At 30.9% G+C, this 27,567-nt stretch overlaps 1 protein-coding gene across 1 annotated transcript in view; it reads left to right on the top strand.

The window, feature by feature from the left end:
* The first annotated feature begins 9,223 nt into the window (after positions 1–9,223).
* Positions 9,224–27,567, top strand: part of LOC6041811 (tyrosine-protein phosphatase non-receptor type 9) — a 107,584-nt gene continuing 89,240 nt past the window's right edge. The window contains exon 1 of the mRNA XM_038259066.1: positions 9,224–10,067. Coding sequence (XP_038114994.1) covers positions 9,942–10,067 — 126 coding nt within the window. The 5' untranslated portion in view covers positions 9,224–9,941. The remainder of the gene's footprint in view (positions 10,068–27,567) is intronic.

The raw sequence follows: 27,567 nt of genomic DNA, 5'->3' as shown, positions 1-27,567 counted from the left end.
ACGGCGATGCTGCTGTGGGCTGTGGGCTGTGTGCTTGTGATGACAGCAGAAAGAGGGTGGGCGAAAATCGGGCGAGATTTGAATGAACGTGATGGTGTGAGTGGGGTGGTGCTGCCAGAAATATTAAATAAACAAAAAAAATTTTTTGTAGTTTGTTGTTTTAATGGGTACGATAACTTGTTAGTTAAACTATGTATCAGGTCAAGGAGGGAACTAGCCGGAAATTTACATTTGATCCAAAAATATTTAAGGATTCTTGAAATGTTTCAGAATCTTAAAGAAGGATGAAATAAAAAAATAAAAAACAAATTTTACAAAGGTAGAAATTTAAATAATAAAATTAAACAAAAGTTGTATTCAACTAATTCAGGTCAAAAAATTTGCAAATTTTTGAATTCTTGATTACTGAAATTCAAACATTTAAGCAACATTTCAAAGTCTTTCTCTGTTATGAATTTAAGAATTCAAGAACCCAAGTTTATTTAAGAATTTAAGAATTAAAGAATATGCGAATTTAAGAATTTAAGAATTTAAGAATTTAAGAATTTAAGAATTTAAGAATTTAAGAATTTAAGAATTTAAGAATTTAAGAATTTAAGAATTTAAGAATTTAAGAATTTAAGAATTTAAGAATTTAAAATTTAAGAATTTAAGAATTTAAGAATTTAAGAATTTAAGAATTTAAGAATTTAAGAATTTAAGAATTTAAGAATTTAAGAATTTAAGAATTTAAGAATTTAAGAATTAAGAATTTAAATTTAAGAATTTAAGAATTTAAGAATTTAAGAATTTAAGAATTTAAGAATTTAAGAATTTAAGAATTTAAGAATTTAAGAATTTAAGAATTTAAGAATTTAAGAATTTAAGAATTTAAGAATTTAAGAATTTAAGAATTTAGAATTTAAGAATTTAAGAATTTAAGAATTTAAGAATTTAAGAATTTAAAATTTAAGAATTTAAGAATTTAAAATTTAAAATTTAAGAATTAAAATTTAAGAATTTAAGAATTTAAGAATTTAAGAATTTAAGAATTTAAGAATTTAAATTTAAGAATTTAAGAATTTAAGAATTTAAGAATTTAGAATTTAAGAATTTAAGAATTTAAGAATTTAAGAATTTAAGAATTTAAAATTTAAAATTTAAGAATTTAAGAATTTAAGAATTTAAGAATTTAAAATTTAAGAATTTAAAATTAAGAATTTAAGAATTTAAATTTAAGAATTTAAGAATTTAAGAATTTAAGAATTTAAGAATTTAAGAATTTAAGAATTAAGAATTTAAGAATTTAAGAATTTAAGAATTTAAGAATTTAAGAATTTAAGAATTTAAGAATTTAAGAATTTAAGAATTTAAGAATTTAAGAATTTAAGAATTTAAGAATTTAAAATTTAAGAATTTAAGAATTTAAAATTTAAGAATTTAAGAATTTAAGAATTTAAGAATTTAAGAATTTAAGAATTTAAGAATTTAAGAATTTAAGAATTTAAGAATTTAAAATTTAAGAATTTAAGAATTTAAGAATTTAAGAATTTAAGAATTAAAATTTAAGAATTTAAGAATTTAAGAATTTAAAATTTAAGAATTTAAGAATTTAAATTTAAGAATTTAAGAATTTAAATTTAAAATTTAAGAATTTAAGAATTTAAATTTAAGAATTTAAGAATTTAGAATTTAGAATTTAAGAATTTAAGAATTTAAGAATTTAAGAATTTAAGAATTAAGAATTTAAGAATTTAAGAATTTAGAATTTAAGAATTTAAGAATTTAAGAATTTAAGAATTTAAAATTTAAGAATTTAAGAATTTAAATTTAAGAATTTAAGAATTTAAAATTTAAGAATTTAAGAATTTAAGAATTTAAGAATTTAAGAATTTAAGAATTTAAGAATTTAAGAATTTAAAATTTAAGAATTAAGAATTTAAGAATTTAAGAATTTAAAATTTAAGAATTTAAGAATTTAAGAATTTAAGAATTTAAGAATTTAAGAATTTAAGAATTTAAAATTTAAGAATTTAAGAATTTAAGAATTTAAGAATTTAAGAATTTAAGAATTTAAGAATTTAAGAATTTAAGAATTTAAGAATTTAAAATTTAAGAATTTAAGAATTTAAGAATTTAAGAATTTAAGAATTTAAGAATTTAAATTTAAGAATTTAAGAATTTAAGAATTTAAGAATTTAAGAATTTAAAATTTAAGAATTTAGAATTTAAGAATTTAAATTTAAGAATTTAAGAATTTAAGAATTTAAGAATTTAAGAATTTAAGAATTTAAGAATTTAAGAATTTAAGAATTTAAGAATTTAAGAATTTAAGAATTTAAGAATTTAAGAATTTAAGAATTTAAGAATTTAAGAATTTAAGAATTTAAGAATTTAGAATTTAAGAATTTAAGAATTTAAGAATTTAAGAATTTAAGAATTAAGAATTTAAGAATTTAAGAATTTAAGAATTTAAGAATTTAAGAATTTAAGAATTTAAGAATTTAAGAATTTTAAATTTAAGAATTTAAGAATTTAAGAATTTAAGAATTTAAGAATTTAAGAATTTAAGAATTTAAGAATTTAAGAATTTAAGAATTTAAGAATTTAAGAATTTAAGAATTTAAGAATTTAAGAATTTAAGAATTTAAGAATTTAAGAATTTAAGAATTTAAGAATTTAAGAATTTAAGAATTTAAGAATTTAAGAATTTAAGAATTTAAGAATTTAAGAATTTAAGAATTTAAGAATTTAAGAATTTAAGAATTTAAGAATTTAAGAATTTAGAATTTAAGAATTTAAGAATTTAAGAATTTAAGAATTTAAGAATTTAAGAATTAAGAATTTAAGAATTTAAGAATTTAAGAATTTAAGAATTTAAATTTAAGAATTTAGAATTAAAATTTAAGAATTTAAGAATTAAGAATTTAAGAATTTAAGAATTTAAGAATTTAGAATTTAAGAATTTAAGAATTTAAGAATTTAAGAATTTAAGAATTTAAGAATTTAAGAATTTAAGAATTTAAGAATTTAAGAATTTAAGAATTTAAGAATTTAAGAATTTAAGAATTTAAGAATTTAAGAATTTAAGAATTAAGAATTTAAGAATTTAAGAATTTAAGAATTTAAGAATTAAGAATTTAAGAATTTAAGAATTTAAGAATTTAAGAATTTAAGAATTTAAGAATTTAAGAATTTAAAATTTAAAATTTAAGAATTTAAGAATTTAGAATTTAAGAATTTAAGAATTTAAGAATTTAAGAATTTAAGAATTTAAGAATTTAAGAATTTAAGAATTTAAGAATTTAAGAATTTAGAATTTAAGAATTAAAATTTAAGAATTTAAGAATTTAAGAATTTAAGAATTTAAGAATTTAAGAATTTAAGAATTTAAGAATTTAAGAATTTAAGAATTAAGAATTTAAGAATTTAAGAATTTAAGAATTTAAGAATTTAAGAATTTAAGAATTTAAGAATTTAAGAATTTAAATTTAAGAATTTAAGAATTTAAGAATTTAAGAATTTAAGAATTTAAGAATTTAAGAATTTAAGAATTTAAGAATTTAAGAATTTAAGAATTTAAGAATTTAAGAATTTAAGAATTTAAATTTAAGAATTTAAGAATTTAAGAATTTAAGAATTTAAGAATTTAAGAATTTAAGAATTTAAGAATTTAAGAATTTAAGAATTTAAGAATTTAAGAATTTAAGAATTTAAGAATTTAAGAATTTAAGAATTTAAGAATTTAAGAATTTAAGAATTTAAGAATTTAAATTTAAGAATTTAAGAATTTAAGAATTTAAGAATTTAAGAATTTAAGAATTTAAGAATTTAAGAATTTAAGAATTTAAGAATTTAAGAATTTAAGAATTAAGAATTTAAGAATTTAAATTTAAGAATTTAGAATTTAAGAATTTAAGAATTTAAGAATTTAAGAATTTAAGAATTAAGAATTTAAGAATTTAAATTTAAGAATTTAAGAATTTAAGAATTTAAGAATTTAAGAATTTAAGAATTTAAGAATTTAAGAATTTAGAATTTAAGAATTTTAAGAATTTAAGAATTTAAGAATTTAAGAATTAAGAATTTAAGAATTTAAGAATTAAGAATTTAAGAATTTAAGAATTTAAGAATTTAGAATTTAAGAATTTAAGAATTTAAGAATTTAAGAATTTAAGAATTTAAGAATTAAGAATTTAAGAATTTAAGAATTTAAGAATTTAAGAATTTAGAATTTAAGAATTTAAGAATTTAAGAATTTAAGAATTTAAGAATTTAAGAATTTAAGAATTTAAGAATTTAAGAATTTAAGAATTTAAGAATTTAAGAATTTAAGAATTTAAGAATTTAAGAATTTAAGAATTTAAGAATTTAAGAATTTAAGAATTTAAGAATTTAAGAATTTAAGAATTTAAGAATTTAAGAATTTAAGAATTTAAGAATTTAAGAATTTAAGAATTTAAGAATTTAAGAATTTAAGAATTTAAGAATTTAAGAATTTAAGAATTTAAGAATTTAAGAATTTAAGAATTAAGAATTTAAGAATTTAAGAATTTAAGAATTTAAGAATTTAAGAATTTAGAATTTAAGAATTTAAGAATTTAAGAATTTAAGAATTTAAGAATTTAAGAATTTAAGAATTTAAGAATTTAAGAATTTAAGAATTTAAGAATTTAAGAATTTAAGAATTTAAGAATTTAAGAATTTAAGAATTTAAGAATTTAAGAATTTAAGAATTTAAGAATTTAAGAATTTAAGAATTTAAGAATTTAAGAATTTAAGAATTTAAGAATTTAAGAATTTAAGAATTTAAGAATTTAAGAATTTAAGAATTTAAGAATTTAAGAATTTAAGAATTTAAGAATTTAAGAATTTAAGAATTTAAGAATTTAAGAATTTAAGAATTTAAGAATTTAAGAATTAAGAATTTAAGAATTTAAGAATTTAAGAATTTAAGAATTTAAGAATTTAAGAATTTAAGAATTTAAGAATTTAAGAATTTAGAATTTAAGAATTAAGAATTTAGAATTTAAGAATTTAAGAATTTAAGAATTTAAGAATTTAAGAATTTAAGAATTTAAGAATTTAAGAATTTAAGAATTTAAGAATTTAAGAATTTAAGAATTTAAGAATTTAAGAATTTAAGAATTTAAGAATTTAAGAATTTAAGAATTTAAGAATTTAAGAATTTAAGAATTTAAATTTAAGAATTTAAGAATTTAAGAATTTAAGAATTTAAGAATTTAAGAATTTAAGAATTTAAGAATTTAAGAATTTAAGAATTTAAGAATTTAAGAATTTAAGAATTTAAGAATTTAAGAATTTAAGAATTAAGAATTTAAGAATTTAAGAATTTAAGAATTTAAGAATTTAAGAATTTAAGAATTAAGAATTTAAGAATTTAAGAATTTAAGAATTTAAGAATTTAAGAATTTAAGAATTTAAGAATTTAAGAATTTAAGAATTTAAGAATTTAAGAATTTAAGAATTTAAGAATTTAAGAATTTAAGAATTTAAATTTAAGAATTTAAGAATTTAAGAATTTAAGAATTTAAGAATTTAAGAATTTAAGAATTTAAGAATTTAAGAATTTAAGAATTTAAGAATTTAAGAATTTAAGAATTTAAGAATTTAAGAATTTAAGAATTTAAGAATTTAAGAATTTAAGAATTTAAGAATTTAAGAATTTAAGAATTTAAGAATTTAAGAATTTAAGAATTTAAGAATTTAAGAATTTAAGAATTTAAGAATTTAAGAATTTAAGAATTTAAGAATTTAAGAATTTAAGAATTTAAGAATTTAAGAATTTAAGAATTTAAGAATTTAAGAATTTAAGAATTTAAGAATTTAAGAATTTAAGAATTTAAGAATTTAAGAATTTAAGAATTTAAGAATTTAAGAATTTAAGAATTTAAGAATTTAAGAATTTAAGAATTTAAGAATTTAAGAATTTAAGAATTTAAGAATTTAAGAATTTAAGAATTTAAGAATTTAAGAATTTAAGAATTTAAGAATTAAGAATTTAAGAATTTAAGAATTTAAGAATTTAAGAATTTAAGAATTTAAGAATTTAAGAATTTAAGAATTTAAGAATTTAAGAATTTAAGAATTTAAGAATTTAAGAATTTAAGAATTTAAGAATTTAAGAATTTAAGAATTTAAGAATTTAAGAATTTAAGAATTTAAGAATTTAAGAATTTAAGAATTTAAGAATTTAAGAATTTAAGAATTTAAGAATTTAAGAATTTAAGAATTTAAGAATTTAAGAATTTAAGAATTTAAGAATTTAAGAATTTAAGAATTTAAGAATTTAAGAATTTAAGAATTTAAGAATTTAAGAATTTAAGAATTTAAGAATTTAAGAATTTAAGAATTTAAGAATTTAAGAATTTAAGAATTTAAGAATTTAAGAATTTAAGAATTTAAGAATTTAAGAATTTAAGAATTTAAGAATTTAAGAATTTAAGAATTTAAGAATTTAAGAATTTAAGAATTTAAGAATTTAAGAATTTAAGAATTTAAGAATTTAAGAATTTAAGAATTTAAGAATTTAAGAATTTAAGAATTTAAGAATTTAAGAATTTAAGAATTTAAGAATTTAAGAATTTAAGAATTTAAGAATTTAAGAATTTAAGAATTTAATTATTTTGTTGATTCCTGAAATATTTCAGCCAAAACTAGATCATTTTGAACATTGTTGGGCCCTTCTAGACAATTGTAGAGCTTGTCAAAATGAATATTTTCATTCCTGAAAAATGAATTTTGGTCAATTCTATCAAAAGTTATGAACAAAAAACGATTTAAAAATGCTCATTTTCAAATTTAGATTGAATAAGTTAAACAAAAAAGACCCCCGAGATATTTTCAGCAAATGTATTCTAGAATGTGTACTTTCAGATGATTCTAAGAGCGATGTCAAACTCCACCACCTTTTCGAGTTATTCACATTTCAAAATGGCGCTTTTTCGTCGTATTTTGGCTATAACTTTCGTTTAAAAGGTCCACTTTTCGCTCTCTTGGAAGCTAAATCTGTGTTTTGATAAGCTCTACAAATGTCTAGAAGACACCAAATCGATACGACACAAGCCTGAGTTGATAAATTCAAAAAACTTATTTTTTCATAAACACTTCAACATAAATAACAAAAATGGCTCTTGAAACTTCCCGTTTGAAGATAGAGCTTTGTGCTCTTGAGCAAAGTTGCTCAGAAAGGTGTTTCCTACAACTTTTCTGAAGACTCCAAAGCGCTATCTCGTCATCCCACCAAAATAAAAATTCTGAACCACCGTAATGTCCACCATACAAAAAGATGCCCCAATTGACCCTGATGATTTGTCCCGAAGACACCAAAACTCTAATGTAAGGTACGCACATCGGAAGGAATCGGTCAAGAAAAAAATCAAATGGGCAGCAGCGGCAGCGCAAGCAAGTCAGAGAGGGTGAAGAAAAGCCCCAAGAAATCGCTCCCTCTCCTTTGTTCTGATGTTCGTAAAGCTGTTTCTTGACCCCTTTCCTTCCGATCTGCATACTAGCCTTAAATCTTAACGTGTGGCCGCTATCAATTTTGTCACGCTAGATTTCGGTTTCGGACCACTGTGCATTGTACATAAACATTGACATAGGGCCTTAGTACCCAACTTAAGAATTTAAGTATATAAGAATTTAGGAACTTAAGAATTTCACAACTTCATTTTTTTTTGAAATATTTGCTCAATATATTTTGATTTAATAAATATGGTTTGATTTTTGATTTCGTTTTTCGTCGTCAAGTCGAAGTGGAATCATTAATGTAGAATTTTTCAGACCCCTCGATTTCGCCCCACTGTTGACAGCTGTCAACACTTCTTTGTTTTACGAATCTGTCAGATATTCACATTTTCGTTTCTTTCTCTTTCGCACCGCTGATTGGTTCATAGTTGCAGTGCTGTCATATTGTACAAATTTATTTCAAATTTTCTGCAGATTTTTCTAAAATTTAATCGTAGCAGTCAGAACTTTAAGGTGAATTCTTAAGCCTTTGATCATTTTCGAAGAAAATTGATCATCACTAAAAAATATTCTGTATTAAATTCAATTTAACGAATTTCAGTACCAAAAGGAATCAGCATGTGCCGGTTGTTGCCTTCTTGAAGCCACTGAAAGAATGTTTGATCTAAATCAATTGTACTTCAAAATATATAAAAATTTGTGGCACAGTCATTGACGTCTAAGTTGGCAATCATTGATTAATGACGATTTCCATAACTTTACAGGGAATGGATTAATCGTTACCAAAAGGAATCAGCATGTGTGGGGCACTATTCTAAACAAAATTCAAAATATTGAAAGCGACGCAAAATTTATATTTTTGAACGAAAAATCATGACAATGATGGATGTCTTCACGTTAAGGTCAGAACGGATCGTTTTTTCAAAGAGCGGGTTTCAAATTAGCGAACCGTCTCGCTTAAACCAGTTGGCAAACCAAGGTTGACATTTCAATTAGCTGTCAGTAGTTTTCAAAGTAAATCTAATATTGAATACAGATTCCATGCAGATCGCAAATCTGCTCTGTTATATGTTTGAGCATTGGTTTGAGCACATGTAAAACTGTTTCAGTTTTTTGGACATAAAATGCAAGGTGTAACAAGGTGTAGCCTGATCTACAATTAAGCTTACGCAAACTCTTTGCGAAAACAATTATCAAGTTGATCCAGATGTCAGTCGAGTATCGACCATCGATAGCTGCGATCCCTGCCTGATGTCGATGTTGAGGCAACATTCAGCGATTTGCCATTGTAGATCAGGCTTAAGCAGTTCAAGTAAAACAATATATTTTTTTTTGTTCTTGTTTCGATTATCCGAAGTCCCATACAAACCTTCGGATAATTGAACTTCGGATAATCGAAACTTTGGATAATCGAGGCTTCGGATAATCTAAATTTAACATAAATGGAGCCTAACGTTTCAATGGAGCCTAATATTTCAAATGGACACAAAAAGTGGATTGCTTTGCTTTTGTCAGTTGTTTAAAATTAGAAATGAGCAGGATAGACTTTTTGTTTTCATTTCGATTTGCTTAATTTGCTGGAATAAAAAAAAGTCTGAGTATTTTTTTGCATTTTTGTACAGATTTGCCTCAATCTAGTACAGTTTTATCACCGCCCTGTCCACTCCAAGTCGGCAACCCTGCCCACCCAACCTGCCGCGCCCACACGCACACACATGCTACTCCTTCGTATTGGTGAGCAGTCTCGTCGTCGTCGCAACTTCATTCAGCACGGCAGCACTCTCGCGATTCAACACAATCCCATACAAACGCCAAACGTCGTAGCACAGCACGGAATTCTGATTTCTGACTCCGCCAGCTCGATTTCGATTTGAGACGATCAGAAGAGTCGTCGTCCGGTAAAGATCGCCGCGCGCGGATTTGTGTTTTATTCGTTGTTTAATTTTGTGCCAACCGGAGCTCGACCTCGGACTTGCGTCGTTCCGGAGTTCCAGCGCAACAAGAGAAGATTTTCGTGACGTGGGGAACTTCCGTTTCCGCTGACCCCTGCCAGCCCCGCAAGAGTCGAGGTGGTCGTCGTGGCTAACTGTGAAGTTCTGAAGTGCCCTCAAAACTGGTGGAAGAGCGGAGTGCCTCTTCTGGAGAAGAAGTGTGAAGGAATTTCCCCCCCCATTGAAAGACAGCTGCTGTGGCCACAACATTGGGCCAGCCTCCAACCAAAGGCAGCACCTTCAGAAGAGAGGGGCCTGCGCAATAATTGTTGTTATTGTTGTTTAAAAAACAAGACAAGCCTTGAGTGTGTGTTTACTATTGGCCAGTCCGTGTGGCACTCTGGAACCGAGTTCGGTTTGTTCTTATCAGCGTATTCGGTGGGAATCCACCCTGCTCTGAATGTCGTGCTATTTTTGGCCAAGCCAACCAAAGTGTGTGATTTCCTGGAAAAGTTAAAAGTTTGCCCAGTTTATTTTTCGTTTATGCAAAATAAAATCGTTATACTCTTGTTAGTGTTAAAAGTGAGCCCAATTGGAGAAAACCTGGACGCCGTAGAACCAACGTCGCCGCCGCCGCCGCCGCCTGCTTCCAAGATGTCCCAAGAAACGGTGAGTAACCAACGTCCCGGGTGAGATCAAATTCCGTCCAGCGCAAGCAGAAACCACATTAGACGAGTGTAAAAAAGTAAAATAAAAATAACAAAGCAGAAATTCCCTGAACTTGGGACGAGCCGACGTTCTCGGAAGTGTTGTTGCTAATGTTTGAACATCGGGACGGGGCCAGGCCTTCCCAGCATCGCGGGCACTCGGCTTAGATCACCGTCGTCGATCTGGTGTGATTGGATTCGCAAAATTCATAGAATATTATTGGTTGACGCATGATTAGAGAGTTGCAAGGAGGCCTGTTGAAGCCAGACACTGCTGTCGCGTGTCTGTGTGACCGTTCAAGAAGGAAGGGCATTGACCTGTAGGACGGGGAGCATTACGAAGGCGAGGGGTGGTACTGGGAGTAAGGGAGGTTCCTTTAGGAGGATTAGGGGCACGGGTGCACATGCAGTGGCTGTTCACCATTATTTGCGCAACGTGTCAATAAAATTGAGGACATTCAAAACATAACTCGATAAACATTACTTGCACGGAATCATGAGTTGATGACACGAATGTCACAGCAATGATAAAGTTTTATCTATTTGAAATATGAAGCTTTCTTTAATAAAAAATATGGGTAAAATACTGCATACTTGGTAGGATTAGGATTTATGCCAACATTTCAAAAGGCGTCATGTACAAACCGAGCGTTTTGAGAAAAAACGCATTTGAATGTTGAGCATCATTTTTCAATTGGGTACTAAAACCCTATGTCAATTTTTATGTACAACGGTTCAAAACACAATTATAAACCATTTCTGATCACTTTTTTTCATTTTAATGCGAATTTTTTTTTATGACGGGACAACATTTTTTCGATGGATCAACTATGGTCCCCTTGGAACGAGCTGTCAAGTAGGTGCTGTTCTGTCAAGAAGGACCGCGAGGTTAATTTTTCAAAATTGATTTTAAAATCCACTTTAAACTCTTTGTGGTCGTACAAAGGGTCATTGTACTCAGAAAAATAAGCTTTATCGCTGTAAACAATAATATCAGCAATCTATGATTCATTTTAGGACCCAATTCCCATTTTAAAATAAAAGCAAAAGAAGATGTTATTATGATAACAAACGATGAAAAACGTTGTATTTATTGATACTTGATCATCCATATTCAATAAAACATTATTTTCGCCGTTAAATTAAAAAAAAAGAAAAACAAACATAAATTCTTTCGAAATTACCAACGTCTATATTACCCTGCCGTCATTGATGGGGAAGCTTTGTTATGATTTCGCCGAATGTACATAGCGCCTTTTGCAAGTGGAGGGGAAGTTTTGTTATGATTCGCTTTTCGTCGGCAAATGTACATTTTTTCGTCACGAGGTTCATGTAGCCTTTTATTTGACAGATTAACAGGGTTATATGAAAAGGCACTGCTGATGCCAGCGATTTTGCTCGTTTTTGGTGGAGAGGTAGCTCATTAGGAGTACTTTCAGAATAACCCAGAAAGTGTCAAAATGTGTGAGTCCGTTTCGCGGTGCCTGTCCGTCGGGACGCATTTTTTTTCGCGTTCCGGTTTCGTCGATCGTCGTCGGTGTGTATTTCGGGTGAGTGCGTGCGCGTGAGTGTGAAGGTGCGGCTAGCTCTGGTTGTCACGATGACAGCAGAGCTGAGCCAGTCCGTTTCGCGGTGCCTGTCCGTCGGGACGCATTTTTTCGCGTTCCGGTTTCGTCGATCGTCGTCAGTGTGTTTTTCTCGTTAGTGATGTATTTGATACACATCACAGCCGGGTTTCTTTGTTCTATGATTTGGAATTGTTTTACGGGAAGATTCGTTTTAAATTGCGTTAGCCAAATATAAATTATCATTCAATTCGACTATTCGTTTTTCGCGAATCGTGGCGACAAATCTTGTTTCAACGTGATTGTTCAAGTCCTTCAGATAACATCATAACTTATCAGTCATTTATTGGTCGCTCATATTATAATACATAATTTAAAAGTATAAATAGTCTCAGGTCAACTCTACGTAAATATGTAACGCTGAGTTTAATATTTCACCTTTTAAACACACATAATTTTGATTCTATCTTTCCACAGCTGGCTGTCTAAGATTGAATCATTTATGCTAAACTCAACACCAAATAACCGGGAATGGTCTCATCCGCATTGTTTGCCTTGAGAATACATAATACATCACCTTATTTAACGAAATTCATTGATTATTGGGCCACATCATCATCCTCTATGATGAATCCTGGCCATTACCCTTTCCCACTAACAAAATGCCAAGTAGAAGTAGTTTTCCGGCACACGCGGGGGTGTGGATATCGTATAGAACCCACCCTTGGTAGCAGCCTGTGCTAACTAACATTCCCGTCCCATCCCCTCGAGATCTACAAACTGACATGGCGGGCGCCGTTGGTGGCCAACGACTGTTTCCTGTTCGCACCGACTCTAGTTTTGATGATCGTGATGTTTTATCTTTTCAGCGCATTCATGCATGCTGTTGATAAGGGAAACATCATTTGATCGTTGAAGCGTGTGACCGGTTGTGCTGATGGGATATTACGGTCCTGTTCAGCAACGGAGAAGGACAACCATGGGTGGTCTCTCATGCTCATGCTCATGCTCAACCCAGAAAGTGTCAAAATGTACATGATGCCTTTTAAAATGTTCCCGTCGAATTGTAAAAAAAATCTCTCTAAGTATTTAGCAAGAAATGAACCAAGCAGGGAGAGGACAATTTTGGAATTTATTTAAATTTTAAGTTAAGTAATTTATACTCCAATTTATGATAGAGATTTTTTTTGCATTTTAACGATTTTCAAAACATTAATTTTACTTTCTATTTTCAACCTTTTTTTTGTACAGGGCGGATTCGCTCCAATTAGCGAATTTGGATTCGCTCATTCGAATGCAGTTCCAATCGCCAAACTCGCAAACAAGGCAAAATGTATGCAGGCTGACGTTTCTACAAACAAATCCAGGCAAACCAACAAAACTGGCAAACTGTCAAAAATTGCGAGTTTGTTTGTTTGCCGTAGTGTAATAGCACCTTCAGTCTTGGTTTAAAAAAAAAATTGTTTGCGATAAGATCGGAAAATTTCACTAATATTTCATATTTTAACATCGAAAACGGACTGAGATATCGACATTAGAAAATGGTGGGTTTTTTGGGTGAGACTTAGAAAACATCAATTTTCCTGTTTTTAAACCTTTGCATGGCAATATTTCAGCAACTGAAGGTTGTATCAACAAAGTTCACAAAAGCAAAATATAGAGAATTTTCTCAGCTAAACATGGCTAAAAATGGCTATAACCTGAAAACGGTGCACTTTATCGATTTTACATCAAAAATGAAGTTGAAAAATTTGTGCGACCAATATTGAGATTTTTTGAAAAAGAAAACAGTATTGATATTTTTTTGCACAACCTGCAAATTTCTGAAAAGTTGGCATTTGATGTCCCCTTAAACAAATAAAAAAATAGAACAAATTTTAAAATAGGGTTTTTTTGGCAAATCAAGTTTTAGTGACGAAAAACCCAAAATCTAAAACCAAAAGTCAGGATTAAAGGATATTTTTTTGAATTTTCATACATAATTTTTGTATCCAGATTTTTAAGCGAAAATGGCGTTCGAATGGTGAACGCCCGAAATGTCAAATTCAAGCAGTGGTACCAACATTGCGAAAATAGGTGCTTTTTTTGCAATTTTGACATTTGGGACGTTCACCATTCGAACGCCATCTTCGCTTAAAACCCTGGATAGACAGCAGGCAGATTTGTATAGAAAATTATACGAACAAATTAATGATGAAAATGGCTTCTTTGGACATACCGAAGGCACCAACAAAGTTTCAGCCCAATTAAAAAAAAACAAAAATAAAGTTAAAGAAAATACCGATTTCGTAGAGAATTGCTTCTTACAAAGTTGTTTGACGTTTATTAACACAAAAACAACACACTTGGATTTATTTTACCGAAATCGGTAAATTTTCTTCCGATTTTTAGGCAGTCGGACAAGTCGGAAAAATCGATTTCGGTAAAATTTAACTCGAATTTCCAGGATTTTTGTAAGTTGTAAAACGGTTGTAAGTTGAACAAAAATTAGCTTTACTACCGAATTGTAGTTGAATTTTACCTAAATCGATAATTTACAGTTTACCGATGTTTTAGCAGAATAAAAATTGAAAAAAAAATTATTTAATATTTCCGTAATTTATATTATACCTATATCAAATTGGTTTAGTGAATTCTGCACAATGCAATGCATCATACGGGAGTAAACGAAAATGCTCAAAATGAATCATCAAGGTCTTCGGAGTGAGTAACACCTCTCGTGTTGATCATCACTGTAAAGTGATCGTCGTTTTACGCCATCGACGACGAGGTTTCGCTTCCATCAAGGACACTTTCTACCGGTAACAGGCGTTGTATTTACGCATCATGATTTGAATGTTTCTTGCAGAGTCGAGAGTGAGTAAACTTTTAAAATTTTAAATTACAATTTCGTTTACTGCACTGTGTTTATACATTTAAAAATGTTTTGAAAATGCCAGTTCTGCTCCGAGCTTCAAGCGGTTCAAGATTCTCGGTAATTACATTTCCCAAGCGCGGGAGCAACAATATTTTGATTGCCTTCGGTTTCGGTACGGTCTAGATTTTTTCTTGCTGTCGAAGCTGTGAAAAATCTCGATTGGTGAAGTTTCGTCGAATAACGGATGGCTAATTGAGTTATATCATGCGGGCTCGGGTCCGTCCGTCCAACCCACATCGGGCCCAACCTTTGGTGGTTTTAGGCTATACGGTCGTAATTTCGTTCGAAAAGCTTCTCGCATAATTGAGTTTGGTTTCAATTTTCTCCGGTGAGAAATTGATTTTTGCCGTGAGCTTCAGACGTAGGTTATTGCCGGGAAGGTCACCTGTTGAAAACCACGCTTTGTAAACGTTTGTAAACATGCTTTCGAATGGCATTTGATAAATTTTTCTTAAGTCAACTTCTAGATTTTTGTTATATCTTTTGATTTTACAATTAAATTTAAAAATGTTCCATGTATCATATACAAAATCAAACAAAAATACAAAAATAAAAAAAAATAAAAAAAAATAAAAAAATACAAAAATACAAAAAAACAAAAATACAAAAATACAAAAATACAAAAATACAAAAATACAAAAATACAAAAATACAAAAATACAAAAATACAAAAATACAAAAATACAAAAATACAAAAATACAAAAATACAAAAATACAAAAATACAAAATACAAAAATACAAAAATACAAAAATACAAAAATACAAAATACAAAAATACAAAAATACAAAAATACAAAAATACAAAAATACAAAAATACAAAAATACAAAAATACAAAAATACAAAAATACAAAAATACAAAAATACAAAAATACAAAAATACAAAAATACAAAAATACAAAAATACAAAAATACAAAAATACAAAATACAAAAATACAAAAATACAAAAATACAAAAATACAAAAATACAAAAATACAAAAATACAAAAATACAAAAATACAAAAATACAAAAATACAAAAATACAAAAATACAAAAATACAAAAATACAAAAATACAAAATACAAAAATACAAAAATACAAAAATACAAAAATACAAAAATACAAAAATACAAAATACAAAAATACAAAAATACAAAAATACAAAATACAAAAATACAAAAATACAAAATACAAAAATACAAAAATACAAAAATACAAAAATACAAAATACAAAAATACAAAATACAAAAATACAAAAATACAAAAATACAAAATACAAAAATACAAAAATACAAAAATACAAAAATACAAAAATACAAAAATACAAAAATACAAAAATACAAAAATACAAAAATACAAAAATACAAAAATACAAAAATACAAAAATACAAAAATACAAAAATACAAAAATACAAAAATACAAAAATACAAAAATACAAAATACAAAATACAAAATTAAAAATACAAAAATACAAAAATACAAAAATACAAAAATACAAAAATACAAAAATACAAAAATACAAAATACAAAAATACAAAAATACAAAAATACAAAATACAAAAATACAAAAATACAAAATACAAAAATACAAAAATACAAAAATACAAAAATACAAAAATACAAAAATACAAAAATACAAAAATACAAAAATACAAAAATACAAAAATACAAAAATACAAAAATACAAAAATACAAAAATACAAAAATACAAAAATACAAAAATACAAAAATACAAAAATACAAAAATACAAAAATACAAAAATACAAAAATACAAAAATACAAAAATACAAAAATACAAAATACAAAAATACAAAAATACAAAAATACAAAAATACAAAAATACAAAAATACAAAAATACAAAATACAAAATACAAAAATACAAAAATACAAAATACAAAAATACAAAATACAAAAATACAAAAATACAAAAATACAAAAATACAAAAATACAAAAATACAAAAATACAAAAATACAAAAATACAAAAATACAAAAATACAAAAATACAAAAATACAAAAATACAAAAATACAAAAATACAAAAATACAAAAATACAAAAATACAAAAATACAAAAATACAAAAATACAAAAATACAAAAATACAAAAATACAAAAATACAAAAATACAAAAATACAAAAATACAAAAATACAAAAATACAAAATACAAAATACAAAAATACAAAAATACAAAAATACAAAAATACAAAAATACAAAAATACAAAAATACAAAAATACAAAAATACAAAAATACAAAAATACAAAAATACAAAAATACAAAAATACAAAAATACAAAAATACAAAAATACAAAAATACAAAAATACAAAAATACAAAAATACAAAAATACAAAAATACAAAAATACAAAAATACAACGAAAGTCAGAGTTGCGAATGATACCTCTAAGCTGCAACGTGCTGAAGCTAAATTAAAGAGAAAATCAACAATCAAAATCACGGAAAACCCATCATCCCGGGCCTGGTGCCTCCCACGAGGCTACTGTTGAATGAAATTGGTTTTCCGGAAAAAAAGCGCACCACGTGGGCACCACCGCCTCGAACTGTCCCATTCATTTGAAAATAAAACACAACAAACTCTCTCGTTATTGTGAATTTTTCCCCGGGAATCTCACCACAAGTCCGATTTAGTGGAAAATGCGGCGGCGGCGACGGCCTCAACTTCCGTCGTGGACTCCGGGAAAAACTGGCAGCCGGGCTTCCGCTGAAAATGAGAAAAAAAAAAAAATGAACCCAGGAACGTGAGCAGACAGTATTGTCGGAAGCCTTCCTCTCTAATTTATGGGCCGAGTCCTGGAATCGCTTGCGGGTGGGATACAGCGTATTGTGGAAACCATGGAAGTAGACTGGTTTGTAATTAGAGCTGCAGAATTTGGTGGAATCCGCTTATATTCCAATTAAAATTTCTTAGAGGAAGAAACATCATAAAATGTTTATGTAATTCTTAAAAATCTAAACATGAAGGGTAAAAGTCAACATCCAGCAAGATATTTCAGCGGAAAACTCAACTCAATTTCGTTCGTCATTTTTCAACACTTCCGCGAATCGCGTAATTCTGTTGGCGTGTATTTCCCGGCTGATTGATCAAAATCTCCCGTCCTAGGTCAGCGTAGCCCGTAAACGGGTGTGTCGCATTTTTTTTTTCGCAGGAAAACAATTTCATCACGAATGCAATCAGCGGCGAGCGTGGGGCGGTGCACGTGCGACGACACCTACACGGTCGATAATCAACCTTCCATTTTCTTTTCGTGGAAAATTTTACCTGCAATTTGCGAAAACGGAAAGCGGTGTTGTAAAATTTGATACATTTCCAGAATTTTTTTTTTAAAGCTTGCAATATTTTTGACTTTGAAATACAATGTAGAAGAAAATTGAATTTTTGATGGTTGAAATTTGATTGGTTGAACATTACCTCTTCTTTAAGTGATTTTGTGCTTGTTTTTCACATTTTGTGCTCTAGAATGGTACCATTATAATTTAAACTGTAAAAAATGCGTTGAAGCATAGTCTGAGACACTACAAAAATTACTGCATGCTACTTTTTACTTGAAATATCGGGAATGTTAGTAAAAAACACAGCCAAAGTTGACCCATAAAAAATAAATTTTTTGAAAACAATTGCAAAGTCGCATAAAACAAGTCAAACTTTCAACCCTATCCAATGCTTTTTAAACATAAAAAAATTTGAAAAAATGATTTTTGCGATATTTCTAAATTAAAACATAAATATTTGGCGAATTGTTTGTTTAAGGGGTTACATACATGTAAATCGTCAAAAATGTCCGAGGTTGGTGTGAACACACATTTAAAAAAAAAATTATAATCTTTTGCAGGGCATTTGTACTATGAACAAAATAAATATGAAGACATTTGGGTGTACCGTTGCCGAGATGTAGCTATTTTGAATTAGCAGTTTCAAAAAACGGGTGCCACGATATCTCTACACTGCTTTGACCAAATCAGCTCAAAATTTTGGTGAAAACTCATTCAACCGGAGGCCGATTTTCAAAAACTTAATTAAAAAAAAAGATAAAAATATTTTTATGTTACTCATATTAAATAACATCAGTATTTGATTTTTGTATTTAAAAAAAGCAAAATTTCAAAATCGGACTTCGTCATGCACACGGGATATGTCTTGGGAGTTTTCAAATTTCCAAATTTCAGCCAATTTGGTTCATAACGTCTCGAGATATCGTGGCCAGCCAAAAAATCTGTAAATCTGTATCTGACAGATTTTTCGATCCCAAAAATCACAAAAATCTGTATATGCAGAGTTTTTTAAAATGATTATATTTGAAAATTTCAACAGTTTAATGATTGAATTATGCTTTAACATGATTGAAAAGCCTAAATCTACAGTTAAAAATTAAAAAAAAATATCTTCTATGGCTCCGAATTCGACATGATACAAGCTTCGTAGTATAAGAACCGCTTGAGTTTTTTTTTGCAGAATTTAAAAATGTTATGTTCCCATCTTTTTTTCTTCTTTTTCATTGGACTTTCAATATGTTTTTTGGGCAAGGTTACAAACATTTATTGATATTGTATTTATTAATTTGTATAGTTTTTGCCATAATCTTGATTATTCTATAGACCAGGGGTGCTCAAAGTTTTTGGAGACCGGGCCAAATTCGAAGCTCAAATTCGTTTGCTTGCCTAATTTACAAAATAGGTAATTAAAAAAATTAAACTACTTTATTTTAATTTGAAAAATAAAAAACTACATCTATCAGATGATTTTTTTTTTGAAATTTCTGTTTTTTTTACATAACTTTAATAAAATTTTCGCTAATAACGATTCCATTAAAAAAATAATAGAAAACTCGAAATGACAGTTTTCTATCAGTACTGCTTAATTTATTTGTTTTAGGTATTTGAAAAAAAGTTTATTTCATTAAATTTTAAAGGTTTTTGTACAATTCGAAAATGATGAACAATTTATGAAACGGCGTAATTTTATCTAATAAGATTCGACGAAAAAAAAAAAAACATTTTAGCGAAAAACACTAACTGCATTTTTAATGAAGCACTTTCATTCGAGTAGTTTTTCTACAATGGGAGAACTGTCATTTTTACCACTTGAATCCGGTGCTCAATTGATTTCAGCTGATCACACATACAGCAATTCCCCACGAAAACAGCATGGAAAAAAACAAAAGTCCTCGGATCGGACTCAAAATTTTTCTGGGGGTTCCCTGGCCGAAATTATTAGACCCGTATTTTTTTGTTTGGCCATTAGGGTGACCTACGCCGTGTTAGGGTGGTCTGAAAAATGGCCATTTTTGTCGATTTTCGCAAAAACCACTTTTTTCGAAAAATCATAACTCCTCGCCATTTTAGCCGATTTCAATTGTCTTATACGCAAATGAAAGGTGATAAGTTGACCTTTCAAAGAAAAATAGTAACAAGTTTCAAAAATCTAGCCTAACATATGAAAAGGGCGTATGAAACTTTAAAATGTCGTTTTGACGGTGTCTGGACCAAAGAGCCTATGTCTGGAAATATTTTTATCGGATTCCCCGGACATTTTTACATAACATATTAAAAAATTGGAGGAGTTCATTAACAGGATTCCGAGATATGATTTTTTGAAAATAAAATCCGTGTTTTTTGACGCGCCGCGCGCAAAAACCGGAGAATGACGAAATAGGCAAAAAATCAACTTTTTCCACTAAAACTGCGATAACTTTAAAATTTCAGCGATGACCTATACATGTCTGGGTACCAAAATTTTCGTCATTGAAAGACGCAACTTTTGGTACCCAGACATGTATAGGTCATCGCTGAAATTTTTAAGTTATCGCAGTTTTAGTGAAAAACGTTGATTTTTTGCCGATTTCGTCATTTTCCGGTTTTTGCGCGCGGCGCGTCGAAAACACGGATTTTATTTTGAAAAATCATATCTCGAATCCTGTTAATGAACTCCTTCCATTTTTAGTATTTTTGTAAAAATGTCCAGGGAATCCGATAAAAATATTTCCAGACATAGGCTCTTTGGTCCAGACACCGTCAAACGGCATTTTAAAGTTTCATACGCCCTTTCATATGTTAGGCTAGATTTTGAAACTTGTTACTATTTTTCTTTGAAAGTTCAACTTATCACCTTTCATTTGCGTATAAGACAATTGAAATCGGTTAAATGGCGAGAAGTTATGATTTTTCAAAAAAAGTGGTTTTTGCGAAAATCGACGAAAATTGCAATTTTTCAGACCACCCTAACACGGCGTAGGCCACCCTAATGGCCAAACAAAAAAATACGGGTCTAATGATTTCGGCCAGGGAACCCCCAGAAAAATTTTGAGCCCGATCCGAGCACTTTTGTTTTTTTCCATGCTGTTTTCGTGGGGAATTGCTGCATAGATTTGCATTGATATTTTGAAGTATTTTGATTTTTTTTTTGCAATTATTACAGATTTCTACCTAGTCAAATTTAAACGGTCATAAATCAAAAGTTTTTGTTTTGACAAAAAAAAAAAAAAAAAATACCTCCATATATTTTTTAATACCCCTTATTTTGAAAAATTTTGAAATCATTTTACAAGTGTTTCACGGGCCATTTTACATGATCATTCAAAATGGGTCCGCGGGCCACAAAAATACCAACTCGCGGGACACGTTTGGCCCGCGGGCCATACTTTGGTCACTCCTGATAGACAGATTGATCTTAAAAACATGCATGAAGAAAAAAAAAATCATGTTACAAAAAATATATTAAATCCACATAAAAGATGATTTTCAATCACTTCTGAAAGTTTCATGAAGATATTTCGTGATTAAACTGAGTAAGAGACGATTTAACCTTCCTAAGGTGTTAGGGTCTATATGACCCAGACAGCTTATAAAATGTGCTGTAACTTTTATTCATGCTAACTTACAGACTTGAAACTTTCTGACTTTTCCTAACTTTGTAAACTAAACATTTTGCAACCGGAAGCAACCTCCAGCGCCACCTAGAACGGGCGCTACAAAAAAACTTACGTTAAAGGTTTTAAGGGGTCTATATGACCCCGGAATTGAAAATGCTGGCAAAAATCAATTTTGCAACCGATATTCATTCTTTTGGACGCAAATGAATGGTATGGATGTCTAGAAAGGCACCTGTGCTATGCGAACCTGATTAGGCCACTTTGGTTCCTGGGAATCGATTCCAAAGGAACAAATTTTCCAGCAAACCGGCTCTCCGGAGTTTTATTATATTTAGCTTTGGATTAATGCATAATAAACTATATATAACATCTAAAAATACGAGTCATACGTCCCGGAACAGGTTGCATGCCATTTGGATCATATCTGGCCACCGGAACCGGTTCCGGATACCCTGGAAGTGGCCAAATGGCTATTTTGGTAAAAGCCTATCGTGCGACATATCAAACTTCATGGAATTACAAGCCATGTACACTGGAACAAGCGAAAAGCCAATTGGACCATATCTGGCCACTCCGGAACCGGTTCCGGATATCCTGGAAGTGGCCAAATGGCTATTTTGGTAAAAGCCTATCGTGCGACATATCAAACTTCATGGAATTACAAGCCATCCACACTGGAACCAGCAAAAAGCTAATTGGAGCATATCTGGCCACTCCGAAACCGGTTCCGGATACCCTGGAAGTGGCCAAATGGATAATTTGGTAAAGGTCTATCGTGCGACATATCAAACTTCATGGAATTACATGCCATGCACACTGGAACCAGCAAGAAGCCAATTGGACCATGTCTGGCCACTCCGGAACCGGTTCCGGATACCCTGGAAGTGGCCAGATTGCTATTTTGTTAAAATCCTATCGTGCGACATATCAAACTTCATGGAATTACAAACCATGCACACTGAAACCAGCAAAAAACCAAATGGACCATATCTGGCCACTCCGGAACCGGTTCCGGATACCTTGGAAGTGGCCAAATAGCTATTTTGGTAAAAGCCTATCGTGCGACATACCAAACTTCATGGAATTACAGCCATGCACACTGGAACCAGCAAAAGCCAAATGGACCATATCTGGCCACTCTGGAACCGGTTCCGGATACCCTGGAAGTGGCCAAATGACTATTTTGGTAAAAGCCTATCGTGCGTTATATCAAACTTCCTGGAATTACATGCCATGCACACTGGAACTAGCAAAATGCCAAATGGACCATATCTGGCCACTCCGGAACCGGTTCCGGATACCCTGGAAGTGGCCAAAAGGCTATTTTGGTAAAAGCCTATCGTGCGACATATCAAACTTCATGGAATAACATGAAAAAATAAGAAAAAATAGTGTGTGCTCAAACTAACCTCTGACATTTTTGCCGATATACATGTATGTAACGCCTTAAGGAGTCCAACAAATTCCCGCTAAATCGATCGATTATATTTTAATTGATTTATAATGTTACATTCAACATAATTGAGGCCCACTCCAGCCAGACAAATAAAGAAGTAAGCCAAAATCATTGCCCCGATTCGCGTCACAGTCGCTGACCACACAGCAAGGTTAGAGGCTCCATAAATTTCCATCAATCTGACGCGGTGCAGAAATCTTCACCAACAACAACAATAACAATCTTCGAAACGTATCCGATACTCTCGGGAAGCCTTAAAGTAAAACTTGCAGTTTGTTGGTGTCACTTTTGAAAAGTGTTGGAAATTTTAGAATACTTGCAAATTTAAGTTGTTTTTAAAAATCATTGGGTATTTTTGCAATTTTAAAGAAATAAAATTGTTAAGTTATAAAAATCCCGATTCACCCTTCCAAAGTGTCAATACGCCCTTCCACAATGTTACACCAGCCGAGGCCTCGTTGCTACAAGGTTTGCGCACCAGCTTCAAGGGTGCGTGAAGAAGCGCTTGCGCATCCAATCCACCAGGCGGCAAACACACTTTCTTGGTGCGTACCGTCAGCAGATTGGCTTTAAATTACGCCGACTAAGCAGCTGAAAGCGCTTGGAGTTGGAGTAGGACAACAGAACAAAACACGAAACGAAAAAAAAAAACTCGACGGAAGTAAACGACATCCGTTAGCCATTAAATATCGTGTGGATCGCGCTCAACGCGCTACGTGCAGGAACGCGTGGCTTGAGCTGGCGGGAAATATCGGTACTTTTGGGGGGAGGTGCGAACGAAACGGAACCGATTTGTGGCCCTGGAAGACGTCTCGTTAAGCTGAATCGCTTGTTTACATTTTCACAAAAAAAAAATGCTAAATTGTAAAATTAAGAAGTTGTCGAGAACTACTCAGAGCTGAACGTAAAATTCGACCTTGTTGTTGACACTATTTACATTTGAGTTAGTTGAATCTCAAACAATAATAAATTAGATGTTTACTATCTTTTACTCTATTGATTTCCACCTTCAGTAATATCTATTTTTAGCTCAGTATTTATAGTTTCTAGCACGTGCTTTTCATATTGACATTCGGAATTTTATTCATCATCAATGCGTGAAACTTTTAAGCTCTTCCTAATCACATACCAGGCCAGATTCCGCGAAAATCCCTTCGGAACTGGGCTCGGCTTCCGATTCCGAGAATGATTTCACATTGCGGCATGAATCGCAATCGATTTGGGTTGCATACTGCTGTGCACATCCATTCATAGGACGGTGCTGCCCATTGCAGTGGAAACTAGCATGCTTTACCACGAACCACAGTAGACCCGGACGGACGACCCTGAAGAGTGGTTTTCACTGCAAACAGCTAGCAAAAGATTTTAAGAGGTCGTATAATTTGTTTTCGAAGATGATCTCTGAATTGATTGAACGGTCAACATACGCTGAATTCATCAGAAGCAAATTTAAGGCCTTTTGAAAGCTTGCTGAGAGTTATACTATGTTGCACAGTCCGCGGGTATGAGAGATTCAAAGAAGCCACCTGTTGAGCACTAGCGCAGGTGCAGCTACCGGCGACCAGCAACAGGTGGCGCTAGTTTTCAAATGCTTCAGCGTTTTAATCGAGTTTCTTCTCTTTTTTTCTTTCTTTCCGCAGGTAAGTGAATCAAAGCCACCAATTGTTGTTACAGCTAGATGTATGGAAGACCGGGGAGGTAACACAATACGGGTAATTATTCCTCATATGTACAAGTTGGGTCGGTATCGCACTTCCCAGAAGTGCAGAGCCAGCGTTAATTTGCTTTCTCCGTGTTTCTCGATTCTGGCACGTCTTCGGAAGTGCTCCAGTTACACACGTGGTTTCGCCGGGCAGGAAGAACAAGTTCTAGGAAGACCGCTGGAGAGATATATGGTCGTATGACATTGAAAGCTTTCTTGGTTTTGTGTGGGAAACTGTGTCTGCAACTGGAACCTTGAAGAAGCAGCTTCTAACCTGCTGCTGCTCCCACGTGGTCATTAGAATCCAGACGTTGAGATGAAAATTAATCTTGGTTCTCGGAATGACTCTGTTGATTCCCTGCGTCAGCGAATCGACCTTCACTTCTGCACGTCGTGTGTTGTCTTGAAAGGGAAGGGAAGCTCTCCCGGCAGCGAAGTGTTCTATCGTGGAACCATGTAATTACCTGCGCGGTAAGCACCTCAGTCTGGTCGTGAATTTGACTGACAGCGGCTGATGACGACGATGACGGGAGCGATGATCAGTTGATGGGTGCCTTACTTCATAATTATTCGCCCCACGGGACTACCTTAGAACCGGTATTTGATGGGCGAATTGCTTAGATTCGCAAAATCTTTGATGAAGATCTCGGGGTGATCTAACTCCGAAGAGATCCGGAAGCGACTTCAAAGCTTGATGATCATCAATCATACTATTGGGGAATCCCTGAAGCACTTGGAGATCTCCCTTGTTGGTCACGACTTGCAGATCAACCACACAGCTGTGAAAGCACTCTCCGTACCGGCTAAGGACACAGTTTCGTTCTTGATGCTCTATTTTGAGCTCAGCTTCCAAGAACTCCGGCCGTGAGCAACGCCCTCGTTCAAGGGATGCTGCAATTGTTGAAAGTGCCGTGCGATCTCTTTTTTTCTGTTCGTTTTCTTCGTCGTTCAAGAATTAGCCGATGATGGTGCGGTGTCAGTGCGGTATTCTACTCAGGGGAAGTGTTATTATCTGACGTAACTGTAAACAAAATCGTGCCGACCTTTCGAGAGCGCAGCTTGCAGATATATGGGGGTTATCAGCAGATAAGACCAATTCGCAAAAACTGCGTTGGGAAGGAAAGCCTTCGTGGAACGCTCTCTTTTGGATGATTGTAGTTCTCAGCAAGTTGGATATACCCCCTTTAGCGTAATCACATCAATTGGATGTTACATTTCGGAATAACAAGTTCGTCATTTTCTTGGAAGGTAGACAATTTCAGAATCTTCCAAGATTGGTTCCTGGGAGATCCCTCTCAAGAATTCCGTGAAAATTTACAAACCAACTCTTCAGTTCATCGTCCAACATGCTGATAAACGCACTATTGACCGATAACACCCTAGAGCTTCATCCAGCTTTTCGATTTCTCCTTGTTGAGGCACGTTGACTGCATAGTTCGCCAGTCGTTGATCGATACGACACACACTCAAGGACACAGATAAAGTGGCTTGCACTACTGGCTCAGTGCGCAGCGCGCACTTCGCTCGATCTTCGGAGAAAGAGAGAGTGAAAGATCGCTCTCTCATTATGCTCCCTCTCTCTCTCGGAGAAAGAGAACTGCGGCGCAATCATCAGTGAGATGTGTGTGTGTGTTTTTTTTTTATCGCGAAGTAGCAACTTCGCCATGCCGATGATGGATCATCTCTCCTCTTTCTCGTTTTTCCAACCAATGATGGCAGTCGGTCGACGAAGCAGTTGCAGCAGTCGAGTTCAGGTTGGAGTTGGACTGCTGCTGCGGCTCTCTCTTCTTTATGCGCGGACAGACTCGTTATTAGTTGTTTTATGGATCAGTTTTTTTCTTCTTCTTTTCGTTGCTTCTTTGAGCGCGTTTTGCACAGGCAAATACAGCGAAAAATTTCTTTTTTGTGTCGATTTATTTATTAGTTTGGAGGAAAAGTATTGATTTTGTATGATATATTTGAGAATTTCCATAAATATTTAAGGACTCATAGCTGCCTTAATGTTAAAACATATAAAGCAAATTATGTTTTGATTTTTTGGTTTCCTCCCCTGTAAACGGTTTTCAAAAAATCATTGGACGAAAAAATATTAAATTATTGCTTAACCACAAAAAACTTTGTTAAAACACGAACAATCGATTATTAAGTGTGTAAAATACATTTAAGAATTTTTGTTGATGACATGACTCACTTCAATTTTTGCCTCCTCACTGAGGAAAGGCTATTAAATCAATTCGAAAATGAACTTTTCAATTTGACCTCCTAAACCCACCTTCATTTATACTTATCGAATTTTGTCCGGATGTGGTCCACTCGGTTCACTTTCAGGTCCTACAGCTTGGTATTGAAAATTGTACAGTTTCATTTAGTCTTTAAAAGTTATGATTAGAGGTGGGCTCTTTTTTTGGGAGCCGCTCTTTTTCGCTCGCTCATTGAAAAGAGCGGCTCTTTGAACGGTTCTTTTGCTCTTTTTCAAAATTTTGATAAAAAGGCTATTTCAAAGAAAACGAGAACATGCATGCAAACCGTTGGAACTAGGAATTCAAATATTGGCTATTAAGAGTATTTTAGAATTAACTGATGAGGAAGTTTCCAAAATACTTATTTTTGAATTTTAGAATTTCATTTATATGTTTTAGGGGACGAAAAAACATATTTTGAGCCATAGTAGGTACCTCATGGTGCAATATGTTATTTGGGAGATATGTTTTTTTAAATAGTGTTTTTTAAATTCCAAAAATCCAGACAAAAAAAATAAATCAAATATATTTTTAAAGCAAAATTTAATTTACAATCGAAAGCACCTTAATTTTTGTTTAATAAAATGTGCTATTTTCAAGTTACTTTTAGGTATAAAATTTCGATATTTTAGGTTGTATAAGTTTAAATTTTTTGCCTTCCTCACTGAAGTAAGGCTATAATCCTGCTCGAAAAATAAACTTTTGAAAAACA

This window comes from Culex quinquefasciatus, chromosome 3 (assembly GCF_015732765.1).
Source record: "Culex quinquefasciatus strain JHB chromosome 3, VPISU_Cqui_1.0_pri_paternal, whole genome shotgun sequence".
In the NCBI taxonomy this organism is placed as follows: domain Eukaryota; kingdom Metazoa; phylum Arthropoda; class Insecta; order Diptera; family Culicidae; genus Culex; species Culex quinquefasciatus.
Note: the sequence above shows the minus strand (reverse complement) of the source record. Positions and strands in the feature narration are given on the sequence as shown.